The sequence below is a fragment of the Cherax quadricarinatus genome, chromosome 11, assembly GCF_038502225.1.
Source record: "Cherax quadricarinatus isolate ZL_2023a chromosome 11, ASM3850222v1, whole genome shotgun sequence".
NCBI classification, from domain to species: Eukaryota; Metazoa; Arthropoda; class Malacostraca; order Decapoda; family Parastacidae; genus Cherax; species Cherax quadricarinatus.
Window position 1 is genome coordinate 54,056,479 of NC_091302.1, and position 18,979 is coordinate 54,075,457.

The 18,979-nt window shown below is 44.0% G+C and overlaps 2 protein-coding genes across 10 annotated transcripts in view; one reads left to right on the plus strand and one right to left on the minus strand.

Moving 5' to 3' along the window:
• Nucleotides 1-18,979, plus strand: part of EndoA (SH3 domain containing GRB2 like, endophilin-A) — a 388,245-nt gene that overhangs the window by 61,699 nt on the left and 307,567 nt on the right. For 3 of the 9 annotated variants that reach the window (XM_070084150.1, XM_070084148.1, XM_070084149.1), the window contains exon 1: nt 5,466-5,672. The exons of 1 other annotated variant lie outside the window; for it this stretch is intronic. The gene's annotated coding sequence lies outside the window, so the exon portion shown is untranslated. Of the gene's footprint in view, nt 1-5,464; nt 5,673-5,761; nt 5,924-18,979 lie in introns of those variants that run through there. 5 more of the 9 variants (XM_070084140.1, XM_070084147.1, XM_070084151.1 and 2 more) reach the window with 5 other exon arrangements.
• On the minus strand, nt 3,369-5,299 carry LOC128687461 (serine/arginine repetitive matrix protein 5-like). Its single transcript, XM_053774931.2, has one exon. It carries the CDS (start codon nt 4,599-4,601, stop codon nt 3,369-3,371), a length of 1,233 nt encoding a protein of 410 aa, XP_053630906.1. The 5' UTR covers nt 4,602-5,299.

Below are 18,979 nucleotides of genomic sequence, written 5' to 3' on the forward strand. Positions count from 1 at the left end.
CATCACCCTCACTGCTCATCTCATCACCCTCACTGCTCATCTCATCACCCTCACTTCTCATCCAAGACTTCCAATTAGAAAATGATATTAATGTTAACCGCTGTTATAACTGCTTAAGCTTTCTGTGGTAGTGATGAGTTGCTGACTTCTTAGTGATGAATTTTGGAACTTCTTATGATCTCTGGGAAATAGACGCATTTTCTGCTACGTCTGTGAGGTTAAGAACCAGTTGCTTCTTAACTACGTCTGTGAGGTTAAGAACCAGTTGCTTCTTAGCTACGTCTGTGAGGTTAAGAACCAGTTGCTTCTTAACTACGTCTGTGAGGTAAAGAACCAGTTGCTTCTTAACTACGTCTGTGAGGTTAAGAACCAGTTGCTTCTTAGCTACGTCTGTGAGGTAAAGAACCAGTTGCTTCTTAACTACGTCTGTGAGGTAAAGAACCGGTTGCTTCTTAACTACGTCTGTGAGGTAAAGAACCAGTTGCTTCTTAACTACGTCTGTGAGGTAAAGAACCAGTTGCTTCTTAACTACGTCTGTGAGGTAAAGAACCAGTTGCTTCTTAACTACGTCTGTGAGGTAAAGAACCAGTTGCTTCTTAGCTGCGTCTGTGAGGTTAAGAACCAGTTGCTTCTTAACTACGTCTGTGAGGTTAAGAATTTGTTGCTTCTTAACTACGTCTGTGAGGTTAAGAATTTGTTGCTTCTTAACTACGTCTGTGAGGTTAAGAATTTGTTGCTTCTTAACTACGTCTGTGAGGTTAAGAATTTGTTGCTTCTTAACTACGTCTGTGAGGTTAGAAACTAGTTGCTTCTTAGCTACGTCTGTGAGGTTAGAAACTAGTTGCTTCTTAACTACGTCTGTGAGGTTAAGAACCAGTTGCTTCTTAGCTACGTCTGTGAGGTTAAGAACCAGTTGCTTCTTAACTACGTCTGTGAGGTTAGAAACTAGTTGCTTCTTAACTACGTCTGTGAGGTTAAGAACTAGTTGCTTCTTAACTACGTCTGTGAGGTTAGAAACCAGTTGCTTCTTAACTACGTCTGTGAGGTTAAGAACTAGTTTCTTCTTAACTACGTCTGTGAGGTTAGAAACTAGTTGCTTCTTAACTACGTCTGTGAGGTTAAGAACTAGTTGCTTCTTAACTACGTCTGTGAGGTTAAGAACTAGTTGCTTCTTAACTACGTCTGTGAGGTTAAGAACTAGTTGCTTCTTAACTACGTCTGTGAGGTTAGAAACTAGTTGCTTCTTAACTACGTCTGTGAGGTTAAGAACTAGTTGCTTCTTAACTACGTCTGTGAGGTTAAGAACTAGTTGCTTCTTAACTACGTCTGTGAGGTTAAGAACTAGTTGCTTCTTAACTACGTCTGTGAGGTTAAGAACTAGTTGCTTCTTAACTACGTCTGTGAGGTTAAGAACTAGTTGCTTCTTAACTACGTCTGTGAGGTTAAGAACTAGTTGCTTCTTAACTACGTCTGTGAGGTTAAGAACTAGTTGCTTCTTAACTACGTCTGTGAGGTTAAGAACTAGTTGCTTCTTAACTACGTCTGTGAGGTTAAGAACTAGTTGCTTCTTAACTACGTCTGTGAGGTTAAGAACTAGTTGCTTCTTAACTACGTCTGTGAGGTTAAGAACTAGTTGCTTCTTAATTACGTCTGTGAGGTTAAGAACTAGTTGCTTCTTAACTACGTCTGTGAGGTTAAGAACTAGTTGCTTCTTAACTACGTCTGTGAGGTTAAGAACCAGTTGCTTCTTAACTACGTCTGTGAGGTTAAGAACTAGTTGCTTCTTAACTACGTCTGTGAGGTTAAGAACTAGTTGCTTCTTAACTACGTCTGTGAGGTTAAGAACTAGTTGCTTCTTAACTACGTCTGTGAGGTTAAGAACTAGTTGCTTCTTAACTACGTCTGTGAGGTTAAGAACTAGTTGCTTAACTACGTCTGTGAGGTTAAGAACTAGTTGCTTCTTAACTACGTCTGTGAGGTTAAGAACCAGTTGCTTCTTAACTACGTCTGTGAGGTTAAGAACTAGTTGCTTCTTAACTACGTCTGGGAGGTTAAGAACTAGTTGCTTCTTAACTACGTCTGTGAGGTTAAGAACCAGTTGCTTCTTAACTACGTCTGTGAGGTTAAGAACTAGTTGCTTCTTAACTACGTCTGTGAGGTTAAGAACTAGTTGCTTCTTAACTACGTCTGTGAGGTTAAGAACTAGTTGCTTCTTAACTACGTCTGTGAGGTTAAGAACTAGTTGCTTCTTAACTACGTCTGTGAGGTTAAGAACTAGTTGCTTAACTACGTCTGTGAGGTTAAGAACTAGTTGCTTCTTAACTACGTCTGTGAGGTTAAGAACCAGTTGCTTCTTAACTACGTCTGTGAGGTTAAGAACTAGTTGCTTCTTAACTACGTCTGTGAGGTTAAGAACTAGTTGCTTCTTAACTACGTCTGTGAGGTTAAGAACCAGTTGCTTCTTAACTACGTCTGTGAGGTTAAGAACTAGTTGCTTCTTAACTACGTCTGTGAGGTTAAGAACCAGTTGCTTCTTAACTACGTCTGTGAGGTTAAGAACCAGTTGCTTCTTAACTACGTCTGTGAGGTTAAGAACTAGTTGCTTCTTAACTACGTCTGTGAGGTTAAGAACCAGTTGCTTCTTAACTACGTCTGTGAGGTTAAGAACCAGTTGCTTCTTAACTACGTCTGTGAGGTTAAGAACCAGTTGCTTCTTGGCAGCGTCCTTGGGGCTGGTTACTACTTAACGTTTTCTTCTAAAGATGGTGGTGTGTATCCTGTTGCATCGTCCCCGACGTTAATTTGGTTTCTCTGTGTTCTCTACACAGTTATTCAGATTATTTTTGCCCCGATGTTTATCCTGTTTCTTTGCTTGTTGTATTAGATGTTATGCTTCTATAATACATCTGATGTTTTCCCTGTACGTCCGCTGTTGTTGTTGTCCTCTTTGCTGGGCCTTGGAAGCTTCTCTGGTAGTTGTCAAGCATGAGATTAAAGGAGACCATCTTTATTAGCAAATCTGCAAAGCCTTTCTAATTTCTTCATAAATACTCATGTATATGGTTTGACTCTATCTCCGCTTTCGGAAATAATTCATAGGTTTTATGATTGTTTTGTATATATATATATATATATATATATATATATATATATATATATATATATATATATATATATATATATATATATATATATATTAGGGAGGGGGAGGATGACTGACATTGGCCCTATAATTTATTTGTCTAATTCCTTAAGTTTATGAAATGTGATGTTTGTTTTCATGAGTTTGTAAGATGAGTGTTAAATATAAACAGTCAAGTGTTGCATCTGGCTCTTCAATCAGAGTAGGACCTAATAGGCGGCTAAGTTTATTTCTTGCTTTGAGTTTTTGTTATGACTTGACTCTTGGTCTCATAGACGCTTTGACTTCGACTTTGATAGTCACTGAGGCTTCGACTCATCTCTGTGCTTCTGCTTCGCCTATGACGATATTTGGGGTGGGGACTCTGGCTCCGCCTCTGACGGTAACTCTGATGGGTGCTCTGACTCCGTCGCTGGCGGTAGCTCTGATGGCTCCTCCTCTTCCTACGTTGACGAGGTCTTCTTTCTGGACTCTGGCTGCTAAACCAGTGGTGTTTCTGACCAGGGCTCTTGCTTTCCCTTTGTCGGGGGCTTCTGTAGGGGCTATGGCTTCTATGACGGTATCTTCGATGCGGACTTATATTACTCTTTTGACTTGTCTTTCGATGGGGACTTGTGCTACGTTTGTGACTTATCTTCCGATGGGGGCTTTGACTTTTGTGACGGCGGGGGCTCTTGCTTCGCTTTTTGCGACGATCCAGAGGGGGACTTTGGCTGAACCAGTGACGACGTTTCTTCTTGGGGCTTTGACTTCGTTTCTGACGTTGTTTGCGAAGGGGACTATAATATCGTCTGTAGAACTGACTCTGACTTCGCCTCTGGCGAGAACTTTTGGGGCTTTCACTATACCAGTGTCGATGCTTCCAATGGGGACTTTGACTCTTCCTGTGCCTAAATGTATGATGGAAACTTCGGCTTCGTCTTAGGCGAGGGGGACTCTGGCTGTACCAGTGGTGGCGCTTCTGTTCTGGACTTTTGCTCTTCTTGCGACGTTGTCTTCTGTGTTGACTTCTGCTCCGTCGTTGGCGAGGACTCTGGGGGCTCTGACTGTACCAGTGGCGACGTCTGCGGCGGGGGCTCTGGCTCTGTCGGCGGCCGGATGTCTGCTGCTGGCTCTCGCTGCGCTTTTTGGTGCGTCTGGAGCGGGAACTTGTGCTCCGCCGCCTTTCATAGGCGCTGTGACTCCTTCTCTTGCGATAACTCTTACGGGTGCTTCTGCTGCGCCTTTGTGCGCGTTCCTGCGAGCTGCTTGGGCTGGGGCTCTCCTGGTAGCTACTGTGTGCACTCTGACTCCTTTGATGTTGGAGATAGAAGCTCCGACTCCGTCTGGTGGAGTGGGCGGAGGAGGCGCTCTGGCTAGGACGATGAGCTCTCTGGCGCCGTCTCTGACGTTGACTCTGAGAACTAGCACCCTGCTGGACACTTGGGCTGCGGCTGCGCTCACTGCTTCGTATACGCATTTTGTGACTCTGGCAGTGGTGAGATTGTCGATTATCTCACTAGAGTGGCAGTGACTGGTGCGGGTTTTGGCAGTGAAAGGTGAGTTCGGTGACTTTTCGGCAGTGACTTACATGGCAGTGTCTGGTGTATCTGTGTTGAGGTCCCGACTGTGGCAGTGATTGATGGAAATTGTGATTCTGGTTGTGGCAGTGACAGATTGAGCTGCTTGTCCGGTAGTGGTGGCGGCTTGAGTGAGTGATGTAGTTCCGGCTGTAGTAAAAGCTGTAGTGCGGATTTGGCAGTACTTGTATTCAGCCGTAATGGCGGCTGGATGAGGGGGGGGTTCTAGTTCCAGCTGATTTTCCGGTGGGTTCCAGCTGTAGTTCCGGCTGTAGTTCCAGGTGTAGTTCCGGCTGTGGTTCCGGGTGTAGTTCCGGCTGTGGTTTCGGTAGTGAGTAGAAGCTGTTGTAAAGGCTGCGATTAGAGCTGTAGTTGACCCTGTAGTATTAGTTCTGATTGTAGTAAACGCTGGGAATATGTTGTGGGGTGCTGTGTATCCGGCTGGGGTAGGGGCTGTAGGTCTGGCTGTGGTAGGGGCTGTAGATCCGGCTGTGGTAGGGATTGTAGGTCCGGCTGTGATGGGGCTGTGTATCCGGCTGGGGTAGAGGCTGGGTAAAGCAGCTGTGGTTGCGGCTGTGTCGGGTGCACTGACTGGTATCGGGACTGCAGCGGGCGGTAACTGGGGCTGTGGAGCGGCCTCTCTGTGCTGAGGAATCGATCGTGGGCGTACGTCGGGCGGTGGGGTGTATGGGGTGGGCGTGCGCGGTGAGAGGCGTGGGTCGCGCTACGGCTGCTGCTGGTGGCCCTGGCGAGTGTGGCTCTCAGTGCCGCCGACGACGACACCCGTGCCGTGGCTCGCACCGACCTGCCGCTCTCACCTCTTAGTCCTACAACTCACCATCACCGTCAAGCCTTCACCGGTCTCCTTGACACCAACACCACTTCGCTGTTAGTAGCACTTAGCCGTCAAGAGCAGCTAGCTAGCTAGCTAGTGCTGAGCGTGCCCGCTTGCGTCCACTGCTGACACACGGGTAAGTCCTCCCCCCCCCGACACAACACAACACTCGCTCTCTTATTGCGCCGCCGCCGAGGCTCTCTACACCACCTCCACTACTGCTTCCTCGCCGCCGCCGCCGCCTCCTCCGTTGTTGTAGGTCACATTCCTGCTGTAGGCACACTCCTGTAGGTCACACAGAGGTCACACTGGTGTCGAGGCAAGCAACAGACAAGTCTCGCTGCAGGAGCAGGAAGACTCTGGAAGCCGATTATTGGTATATTAAAGGTGGGTCACTCCTGCCGTAGATCACATGTCTACTGTATATCAAAATTACTGAAGTCACAATAGATACTGTATAGGACTTTATCCCCACAACCCGACCTCCCTGTTCACCGCCTGGTCAACCAGGTTGTTTGTACTAGCGGCCTGCAGGCCTACATAGCTAACCATCACAGCCGGCTGATCCTACACTTGATAACGTAAGCTGTCTAACACCATCTTGAAAACTTTTATCTTGGTTCAGGCAATATTTGTGTCATCCTCTGATATTATACTGAAGAATCTTCAACCATAAATGTTGACACAGTTGTATTCTTGCCTCTCCTCGCTCTTCAACCAGTTTATTCCACAAGTTCTGCTGTATCTTTCATTGTAGTAAGTTGTTGTAGCAGTGTGCAGGAAGCAGTCGTCTTCCTAGTACACGCTCTTACCAAACTTCTCCGCAACAGATACAACCACATTATTAACTTGAAGCCTGCCTAGTATTTGAGATGTTTTGTGTGGCTACAAGAACCATACATGGGTACTAGAACTGTATGGGTACTGGAACTATACATGGGTACTAGAACTGTGTGGGTACTGGAACTATACATGGGTACTAGAACTGTGTGGGTACTGGAACTATACATGGGTACTAGAACTGTGTGGGTACTGGAACCATACATGGGTACTAGAACTGTGTGGGTACTGGAACCATACATGGGTACTAGAACTGTGTGGGTACTGGAACCATACATGGATACTAGAACTGTGTGGGTACTGGAACCATACATGGGTACTAGAACTGTGTGGGTACTGGAACCATACATGGGTACTAGAACTGTGTGGGTACTGGAACCATACATGGGTACTAGAACTGTGTGGGTACTGGAACCATACATGGGTACTAGAACTGTGTGGGTACTGGAACCATACATGGATACTAGAACTGTGTGGGTACTGGAACCATACATGGGTACTAGAACTGTGTGGGTACTGGAACCATACATGGGTACTAGAACTGTGTGGGTACTGGAACCATACATGGGTACTAGAACTGTGTGGGTACTGGAACCATACATGGGTACTAGAACTGTGTGGGTACTGGAACCATACATGGATACTAGAACTGTGTGGGTACTGGAACCATACATGGGTACTAGAACTGTGTGGGTACTGGAACCATACATGGGTACTAGAACTGTGTGGGTACTGGAACCATACATGGGTACTAGAACTGTGTGGGTACTGGAACTATACATGGGTACTAGAACTGTGTGAGTACTGGAACTATACATGGGTACTAGAACTGTGTGGGTACTGGAACTATACATGGGTACTAGAACTGTGTGGGTACTAGAACTGTGTGGGTACTGGAACCATACATGGGTACTAGAACTGTGTGGGTACTGGAACCATACATGGGTACTAGAACTGTGTGGGTACTGGAACTATACATGGGTACTAGAACTGTGTGAGTACTGGAACTATACATGGGTACTAGAACTGTGTGGGTACTGGAACTATACATAGGTACTAGAACTGTGTGGGTACTGGAACCATACATGGGTACTAGAACTGTGTGGGTACTGGAACCATACATGGGTACTAGAACTGTGTGGGTACTGGAACTATACATGGGTACTAGAACTGTGTGAGTACTGGAACTATACATGGGTACTAGAACTGTGTGGGTACTGAAACTATACATGGGTACTAGAACTGTGTGGGTACTGGAACCATACATGGGTACTAGAACTGTGTGGGTACTGGAACTATACATGGGTACTAGAACTGTGTGGGTACTGGAACTATACATGGGTACTAGAACTGTGTGGGTACTGGAACTATACATGGGTACTAGAACTGTGTGGGTACTGGAACTATACATGGGTACTAGAACTGTGTGGGTACTGGAACTATACATGGGTACTAGAACTGTGGTTACCAGAGCTGTGTGGGTACTGGAACTATACATGGGTACTAGAACTGTGGTTACTAGAGCTGTGTGGGTACTGGAACTATACATGCGTACTAGAACTGTGTGAGTACTGGAACTATACATGGGTACTAGAACTGTGTGAGTACTGGAACTATACATGGGTACTAGAACTGTGTGAGTACTGGAACTATACATGGGTACTAGAACTGTGTGAGTACTAGAACTATACAAGGGTACTAGAACTGTGTGGGTACTGGAACTATACATGGGTACTAGAACTGTGTGGGTACTGGAACTATACATGGGTACTAGAACTGTGTGGGTACTGGAACTATACATGGGTACTAGAACTGTGGTTACCAGAGCTGTGTGGGTACTGGAACTATACATGGGTACTAGAACTGTGGTTACTAGAGCTGTGTGGGTACTGGAACTATACATGGGTACTAGAACTGTGGTTACTAGAGCTGTGTGGGTACTGGAACTATACATGGGTACTAGAACTGTGGTTACTAGAGCTGTGTGGGTACTGGAACTATACATGGGTACTAGAACTGTGGTTACTAGAGCTGTGTGGATACTGGAACTGTGTGCCAGTACTAGAACTATATGCAAGTAGAATTATATGTAAGTGGTAGAATCATACGTGGATTCTAGAATTATATGCAGATACTAGAACTATGGTGGTACTAGAATTACGTTGGCACTAGAACTATACTAAAACTATATGTAGCTACTAGAACTGTGCAGGTTCTAAAACTCTTTGTGGGTATTAGGAACTATATGTAGGTACTAGAACTATGGGTAGAACTGTATGTAGGTACTAGAACTATGGGTAGAACTGTATGTAGGTACTAGAACTATGGGTAGAACTGTATGTAGGTACTAGAACTATGGGTAGAACTGTATGTAGGTACTAGAACTATGGGTAGAACTGTATGTAGGTACTAGAACTATGGGTAGAACTGTATGTAGGTACTAGAACTATGGGTAGAACTGTATGTAGGTACTAGTTCTTTATGTGGGCATTTGAACTGTATACGATTAGAACATGTGAGTTCTAGAACAATGCGAGTACAAGGACTCGTGGGTAATAGAACTCATGTGGGTACTAAAATTATGAGTACTAGAACTGTATGTAGGATTTATATGTGGGTACTAGAACTGTATGTAGGATTTATATGTGGGTACTAGAACTGTATGTAGGATTTATATGTGGGTACTAGAACTGTATGTAGGATTTATGTGGGTACTAGAACTGTATGTAGGATTTATATGTGGGTACTAGAACTGTATGTAGGATTTATGTGGGTACTAGAACTGTATGTAGGATTTATATGTGGGTACTAGAACTGTATGTAGGATTTATATGTGGGCACTAGAACTGTATGTAGGATTTATATGTGGGTACTAGAACTGTATGTAGGATTTATATGTGGGTACTAGAACTGTATGTAGGATTTATATGTGGGTACTAGAACTGTACGTAGGATCTATATGTGGGTACTAGAACTGTATGTAGGATCTATATGTGGGTACTAGAACTGTATGTAGGATTTATATGTGGGTACTAGAACTGTATGTAGGATTTATATGTGGGTACTAGAACTGTATGTAGGATTTATATGTGGGTACTAGAACTGTACGTAGGATCTATATGTGGGTACTAGAACTGTACGTAGGATCTATATGTGGGTACTAGAACTGTATGTAGGATCTATATGTGGGTACTAGAACTGTATGTAGGATCTATATGTGGGTACTAGAACTGTATGTAGGATCTATATGTGGGTACTAGAACTGTATGTAGGATCTATATGTGGGTACTAGAACTGTATGTAGGATTTATATGTGGGTACTAGAACTGTATGTAGGATCTATATGTGGGTACTAGAACTGTATGTAGGATCTATATGTGGGTACTAGAACTGTATGTAGGATTTATATGTGGGTACTAGAACTGTATGTAGGATTTATATGTGGGTACTAGAACTGTATGTAGGATCTATATGTGGGTACTAGAACTGTATGTAGGATCTACATGTGGGTACTAGAACTGTATGTAGGATCTGTATGTGGGTACTAGAACTGTATGTAGGATCTACATGTGGGTACTAGAACTGTATGTAGGATCTGTATGTGGGTACTAGAACTGTATGTAGGATCTACATGTGGGTACTAGAACTGTATGTAGGATCTGTATGTGGGTACTAGAACTGTATGTAGGATCTACATGTGGGTACTAGAACTGTATGTAGGATCTGTATGTGGGTACTAGAACTGTATGTAGGATCTATATGTGGGTACTAGAACTGTATGTAGGATCTACATGTGGGTACTAGAACTGTATGTAGGATCTATATGTGGGTACTGGAACTGTATGTAGGATCTGTATGTGGGTACTATAAGAGTACTAGAACAGTATGTGAATATGAACTATATGTGGACACTAGAACTATAACATGTGGGTATTAGAACTCTGTGGGTACTAGAAAATATATGTGGGTACCACACTACTCTCACAAACACCAAGTGTCTACCACACTACTCACAAACACCAAGTGTCAACCACACTACTCTCACAAACACCAAGTGTCTACCACACTTTCACAAACACCAAGTGTCTACCACACTACTCTCACAAACACCAAGTGTCTACCACACTATCACAAACACCAAGTGTCTACCACACTACTCTCACAAACACCAAGTGTCTACCACACTATCACAAACACCAAGTGTCTACCACACTACTCTCACAAACACCAAGTGTCTACCACACTACTCTCACAAACACCAAGTGTCTACCACACTATCACAAACACCAAGTGTCTACCACACTACTCTCACAAACACCAAGTGTCTACCACACTTTCACAAACACCAAGTGTCTACCACACTACTCTCACAAACACCAAGTGTCTACCACACTATCACAAACACCAAGTGTCTACCACACTACTCTCACAAACACCAAGTGTCTACCACACTTTCACAAACACCAAGTGTCTACCACACTACTCTCACAAACACCAAGTGTCTACCACGCTACTCTCACAAACACCAAGTGTCTACCACACTACTCTCACAAACAAGTGTCTACCACACTACTCTCACAAACACCAAGTGTCTACCACACTACTCTCACAAACACCAAGTGTCTACCACACTACTCTCACAAACAAGTGTCTACCACACTACTCTCACAAACACCAAGTGTCTACCACACTATCACAAACACCAAGTGTCTACCACACTACTCTCACAAACACCAAGTGTCTACCATACTATCACAAACACCAAGTGTCTACCATACTACTCTCACAAACACTAAGTGTCTACCACACTATCACAAACACCAAGTGTTTACCACACTACTCTCACAAACACTAAGTGTCTACCACACTATCACAAACACTAAGTGTCTACCACACTATCACAAACACTAAGTGTCTACCACACTATCACAAACACTAAGTGTCTACCACACTACTCTCACAAACACCAAGTGTCTACCATACTATTCTCACAAACACCAAGTGTCTACCACACTACTCTCACAAACACCAAGTGTCTACCATACTATTCTCACAAACACCAGGTGTCTACCACACTACTCTCACAAACACCAAGTGTCTACCACACTACTCTCACAAACACCAAGTGTCTACCACACTACTCTCACAAACACCAAGTGTCTACCACACTACTCTCACAAACACCAAGTGTCTACCACACTACTCTCACAAACACCAAGTGTCTACCATACTATTCTCACAAACACCAGGTGTCTACCACACTACTCTCACAAACACCAAGTGTCTACCACACTACTCTCACAAACACCAAGTGTCTACCATACTATTCTCACAAACACCAGGTGTCTACCACACTACTCTCACAAACACCAAGTGTCTACCACACTACTCTCACAAACACCAAGTGTCTACCATACTATTCTCACAAACACCAGGTGTCTACCACACTACTCTCACAAACACCAAGTGTCTACCACACTATTCTCACAAACACCAAGTGTCTACCACACTACTGTTACAAACACCAAGTGTCTACCACACTACTGTTACAAACACCAAGTGTCTGCCACAAACACCAAGTGTCTACCACACTACTCTCACAAACACCAAGTGTCTACCACACTACTCTCACAAACACCAAGTGTCTACCACACTACTCTCACAAACACCAAGTGTCTACCACACTACTCTCACAAACACCAAGTGTCTACCACACTACTCTCACAAACACCAAGTGTCTACCATACTATCACAAACACCAAGTGTCTACCATACTATCACAAACACCAAGTGTCTACCACACTACTCTCACAAACACCAAGTGTCTACCACACTACTCTCACAAACACCAAGTGTCTACCACACTACTCTCACAAACACCAAGTGTCTACCACACTACTCTCACAAACACCAAGTGTCTACCACACTACTCTCACAAACACCAAGTGTCTACCATACTATCACAAACACCAAGTGTCTACCATACTATCACAAACACCAAGTGTCTACCACACTACTCACAAACACCATGTGTCTACCACACTATCACAAACACCAAGTGTCTACCACACTATCACAAACACGAAGTGTCTACCGTACTCACAAACACCAAGTGTCTACCACACTATCACAAACACCAAGTGTCTACCACACTACTCTCACAAACACCAAGTGTCTATCACACTACTCTCACAAACACCAAGTGTCTACCACACTACTCTCACAAACACCAAGTGTCTATCACACTACTCTCACAAACACCAAGTGTCTATCACACTACTCTCACAAACACCAAGTGTCTACCACACTACTCTCACAAACACCAAGTGTCTATCACACTACTCTCACAAACACCAAGTGTCTACCACACTACTCTCACAAACACCAAGTGTCTACCACACTACTCACAAACACCAAGTGTCTACCACACTATCACAAACACCATGTGTCTACCACACTACTCTCACAAACACCAAGTGTCTACCACACTACTCTCACAAACACCAAGTGTCTACCACACTACTCTCACAAACACCAAGTGTCTACCACACTACTTTCACAAACACCAAGTGTCTACCACACTACTTTCACAAACACCAAGTGTCTACCACACTACTTTCACAAACACCAAGTGTCTACCACAAACACCGTGTCTGACACACTACTGTTACAAACACCAAGTGTCTGCCACAAACACCGTGTCTGCCACACTACTGTTACAAACACCAAGTGTCTGCCACAAACACCGTGTCTGCCTCACTACTGTTACAAACACCAAGTGTCTGCCACAAACACCGTGTCTGCCACACTACTGTTACAAACACCAAGTGTCTGCCACAAACACCGTGTCTGCCACACTACTGTTACAAACACCAAGTGTCTGCCACAAACACCGTGTCTGCCACACTACTGTCACAAACACCAAGTGTCTGCCACAAACACCGTGTCTGCCACACTACTGTTACAAAGACCAAGTGTCTGCCACAAACACCAAGTGTCTACAGCACTGTCACAAACACCAAGTGTGTACTATACTGTCACAAACACCAAGTGTCTACCACACTATCACAAACACCAAGTGTCTACCACACTACTGTCACAAACACCAAGTGTCTACCACACTATCACAAACACCAAGTGCCTACCACACACAAACACCATGTGTCTACCACACTACTCTCAAAAACACCAAGTGTCTTCTTCACTACTATCACAAACACCAAGTGTGTACCACACTTCTCTCACAAGAACCAAGTGTCTACCACACTCACAAACACCAAGTGTCTACCACACTACTGTCACAAACACCAAGTGTCTTCTACACTATCCCAAACACCAGGTGTCTACGACACTGCTCTCACAAACACCAGGTGTCTACTACACTACACACAAACACCAGATGTCTACTACACTCTCACAAATACCAAGTCTACTACACTACTCTCACAAATACCAAGTCTACTACACTACTCTCACAAACGCCAGGTGTCTACTACACTTTCACAAACACCAAGTCTACTACACTACTCTCACAAACACCAGGTGCCTATTACACTACTCACAAACACCAGGTGTCTACTCCACTACTCTCACAAACACCAGGTGTCTACTCCACTACTCTCACAAACACCAGGTGTCTACTCCACTATCACAAACACCAGGTGTCTACTCCACTACTCTCACAAACACCAGGTGTCTACTACACTACTCTCACAAACACCAAGTGTCTAGTGCACTACACACAAACACCAGGTGTCTACACTACACACAAACACCAGGTGTCTACTACACTACTCTCACAAACACCAGGTGTCTACTCCACTACTCTCACAAACACCAGGTGTCTACGACACTACTCTCACAAACACCAGGTGTCTACGACACTACTCTCACAAATACCAGGTGTCTACGACACTACTCTCACAAACACCAGGTGTGTACTACACTACTCTCACACATACCAAGTGTACTACACTATCACAAACACGAGATGTGTATTACGCTACTCTCACAAACACCAGGTGTTTACTACACTGCTCTCACAAACACCAAGTCTACTACACTACTCTCACAAACACCAGGTGTCTACGACACTGCTGTCACAAACACCAGGTGTTTACTACACTGCTCTCACAAACACCAGGTGTTTACTACACTGTCACAAACACCAGGTGTTTACTACACTGCTGTCACAAACACCAGGTGTTTACTACACTACTGTCACAAACACCAGGTGTTTACTACACTGCTCTCACAAACACCAGGTGTTTACTACACTGCTGTCACAAACACCAGGTGTTTACTACACTGCTGTCACAAACACCAGGTGTTTACTACACTGCTGTCACAAACACCAGGTGTCTACGACACTGCTGTCACAAACACCAGGTGTTTACTACACTGTCACAAACACCAGGTGTTTACTACACTGCTGTCACAAACACCAGGTGTTTACTACACTGCTGTCACAAACACCAGGTGTTTACTACACTGCTGTCACAAACACCAGGTGTTTACTACACTGCTGTCACAAACACCAGGTGTTTACTACACTGCTCTCACAAACACCAGGTGTTTACTACACTGCTGTCACAAACACCAGGTGTTTACTACACTGCTCTCACAAACACCAGGTGTTTACTACACTGCTCTCACAAACACCAGGTGTTTACTACACTGCTCTCACAAACACCAACACAAACATACAGTAAATCTTCTTTTAGAAGTTTGTTTACCCTGGTAATATTTACGTTAGTTTTAATTCCTGTGACCACTTGTGGGGATCTTCCTGTAGCCTTATTTATATACTTTTTTTCAAGTTTACACTTTGTGATCTTATACTTAAACTGCGTTCCTGGGCCTGGTCCATGACTAAGCCTCCCGGCGGATCAGCGCTTGAACAGTCAGGCTGTTACTGCTGACCGCACGAAGTCCAATGTTCAAACCTCAGCCCGGCTGGTCTGGCACTGACCACTGTCTTGAAGACAACCAGGGTTTTATTGGTAATCCCCCTTATGTATGATGGGAGGCTGTTGAAGAATCATTGGCCCCTTACACTTCTTGTGTTTTCTCTTAATGGGGGTTGTTACACCATCACCGAGTCTTTTGCTTTCGTAGAGTGATTTCACCATACCCCCGGCCGGGATTGAACCCGCGGTCATAGAGTCTCAAAACTCCAGCCCGTTTGGGCCGTTGGGGCCAGTCCCTCTAGGATTTCCCAGGTGAAGATTATGATGTACCTTTCTCCCCTGCATTCCAAGGGGAACAGTTCAGAGAACTTTAGACGTTCTCAGTAATTAAGGTGATTGACTGAGCTCATACGTACAGTAAACGTTCTCTTTACATTCTCCAGACCTGCAGTTTTGCCTGCCTTGAAAGGGACTATTAGTGTACAACAGTATTCTAGCCTAGAAACAACAAGTGACGTAAAGAGAATCATCAATGGCTTTGCATCCCTTGTTTTGAAGGTTCTCATAATCCATCCCATCATTTTTCTAAGAGTTGTGATAGTGACACTGTTATGATCCTTGAAGGTGAGATCCTGACATTATCATTCCTTTGTGTGATTAGAATTTGTTTATACTTCGTTCTAGCTTTTATTTTCTCGAGCATCTTAAATTTGTCCTCATTGAGCATCATATTGTATTTTGCAGTAATTTGGAGGACTTGATTTATATCCGCTTGGAGATTTACAGTGTCCTCAATGGATGACATTTTCATGCAGATTCTAGTATCGTCTGTGTCTGATATGAGGGCGAGGAAAAGAATGGGGGGCGAGTACTGTGCCTTGTGGAACAGAACTTTTCACTGTGGCAGCCTCTTACATATTGCTGTTTACTAGTATTACTCTTTATGTTCTGTTGGTTAGAAAGTTAAAAAATACATCTGCTCACTTTACCAGTTATTCCTTTAGCGCGTTTATTATGCACTAATACACCACGATCTCAATTGTCGAAGGCTTTTGCAAAGTCTGCTTGAACTACGTCTGCATTCTGTTCTCCAGTGCATCTAGACCATGTCATAGTGGATTTAGGGCAGGTCGCTCCTGCGAGAGGCAGGATCGACCTGCCTTAAATCCATGTTGCTCTGAGTTGTGCAATTGGAATCCAAGTGGCTGGCGATCTTGCTTCTTAGAACCCTTTCAAAGATTTTTGTGATGTGGGACATCAGATCTATTGGTCTATAATTCTTTGTTGTTTCTTTGCTGCTACCTTTGTGGAGTGGGGCTATATCCCTTGCTTTTAGCGACTGTGGGATGACCCCCGTGTCTAGGCGCCCTCTCTGTAACATACTTAAGGCACGCGATAGTAGTTCTTGACGAACACGGAGTTCCACGAGTCTGGACCTGGGACAGAGTGCATGGGCATGTTGTCAATAGCTATTTCAAAGTCCAGTGGTATTAGGGTTATGTCAGAAATTTTGGAGAAATTGACAAGGTTTTGAGTCTTGTTCATAAAAAATCGTTTGGATTATTGTTTTTCGGTCTGATTAATAGCTCATTAAACACAAGAGTCATTGAGACTTCAATATGTCAATCATCAGTATCTCTGTCATCGGTGTAAGTCTCATGTTTTAGCAGGGGTCCGGGAATGGATATGGTTTTTGCCCATGAAAAGAAGCATTTTTCATTTCTTTCAATTTCATTAATGTCTTTTGGTTTCTCCTGTCTCTCCTGGATCGTACATGATTCATTTAAAATAAGTTCAATATTTTCTGTTTGCCTAGTCAGTGCTTCGACCTCCGTTTCAGATGGTCTTGTTCACCTCTTGTGACTATATTTTACAGTTTACGTGGTCTTATATTTTAGTTTAGGTGACTTGATAATTCACTTTGTCACTTATACTGTTTGTCAGCCAGTGTGACTTATCATGAGCTTCAGTTTAAGGAGTTACAAGTCTACTCCTCATTTCTTCAGGTAAACTCCAGATATTCGGGAGTTGAGCATTACCCAGTAACTGGTACCGTTAACACTGGTTTCTCCAGTACGGAACCATTGCCCAGTGTAGCCTCCACCACAGTAACTGGTACCGTTAATACTGGTTTCTCCAGTACGCAACCATTGCCCAGTGTAGCCTCCACCACAGTAACTGGTACAGTTACCACTGGTTTCTCCAGTACGCAACCATTGCCCAGTGTAGCCTCCACCACAGTAACTGGTACAGTTAACACTGGTTTCTCCAGTACGCAACCATTGCCCAGTGTAGCCTCCACCACAGTAACTGGTACAGTTAACACTGGTTTCTCCAGTACGCAACCATTGCCCAGTGTAGCCTCCACCACAGTAACTGGTACAGTTAACACTGGTTTCTCCAGTACGCAACCATTGCCCAGTGTAGCCTCCACCACAGTAACTGGTACAGTTAACACTGGTTTCTCCAGTACGCAACCATTGCCCAGTGTAGCCTCCACCACAGTAACTGGTACAGTTAACACTGGTTTCTCCAGTACGCAACCATTGCCCAGTGTAGCCTCCACCACAGTAACTGGTACAGTTAACACTGGTTTCTCCAGTACGCAACCATTGCCCAGTGTAGCCTCCACCACAGTAACTGGTACAGTTAATACTGGTTTCTCCAGTACGCAACCATTGCCCAGTGTAGCCTCCACCACAGTAACTGGTACAGTTAACACTGGCTTCTCCAGTACGAAACCATTGCCCAGTGTAGCCTCCACCACAGTAACTGGTACAGTTAACTCTGGTTTCTCCAGTACGGAACCATTGCCCAGTGTAGCCTCCACCACAGTAACTGGTACAGTTAACTCTGGTTTCTCCAGTACGGAACCATTGCCCAGTGTAGCCTCCACCACAGTAACTGGTACAGTTAACTCTGGTTTCTCCAGTACGGAACCATTGCCCAGTGTAGCCTCCACCACAGTAACTGGTACAGTTAACTCTGGTTTCTCCAGTACGGAACCATTGCCCAGTGTAGCCTCCACCACAGTAACTGGTACAGTTAACACTGACCATACCCCGGCCGGGATTGAACCCGCGGTCAGAGAGTCTCAAAACTCCAGCCCGTCGCGTTAGCCACGGGCTAACGTGTCATTACGATTTCGTGAGTCACAGTTAACACTGGTTTCTCCAGTACGGAACCATTGCCCAGTGTAGCCTCCACCACAGTAACTGGTACAGTTAACTCTGGTTTCTCCAGTACGGAACCATTGCCCAGTGTAGCCTCCACCACAGTAACTGGTACAGTTAACTTTGGTTTCTCCAGTACGCAACAAATAACCCAACAGTCCCAGTTTTTATTATTTCGTGAAAATTAAAGTTGGATTCAAATACTGGAAACAAATAATTTTTAATAACAATTACAGTAAAGAATGAAGTGAAATATTCAACTCAAATTATAAAATATGCCAAAGATGTTTCATTAGGCTTTGAATAAAAATATTTAAAAAATGAATTCAAGAGAATTGTATTCATATAAATACGCACGTAAATACAGATATACGAAGTATACATGATGCAGTATACAGTCACTACAGAAGGTAAACAAGGAAATATAGCTTCTAGATTCACAGGTTCACTTCGTCTTTCAGGCTGAAGAGAAGCTCTAAATCTTTGAGTCAAGTAATTGCAGTTCCTTTTTTCTATGATTA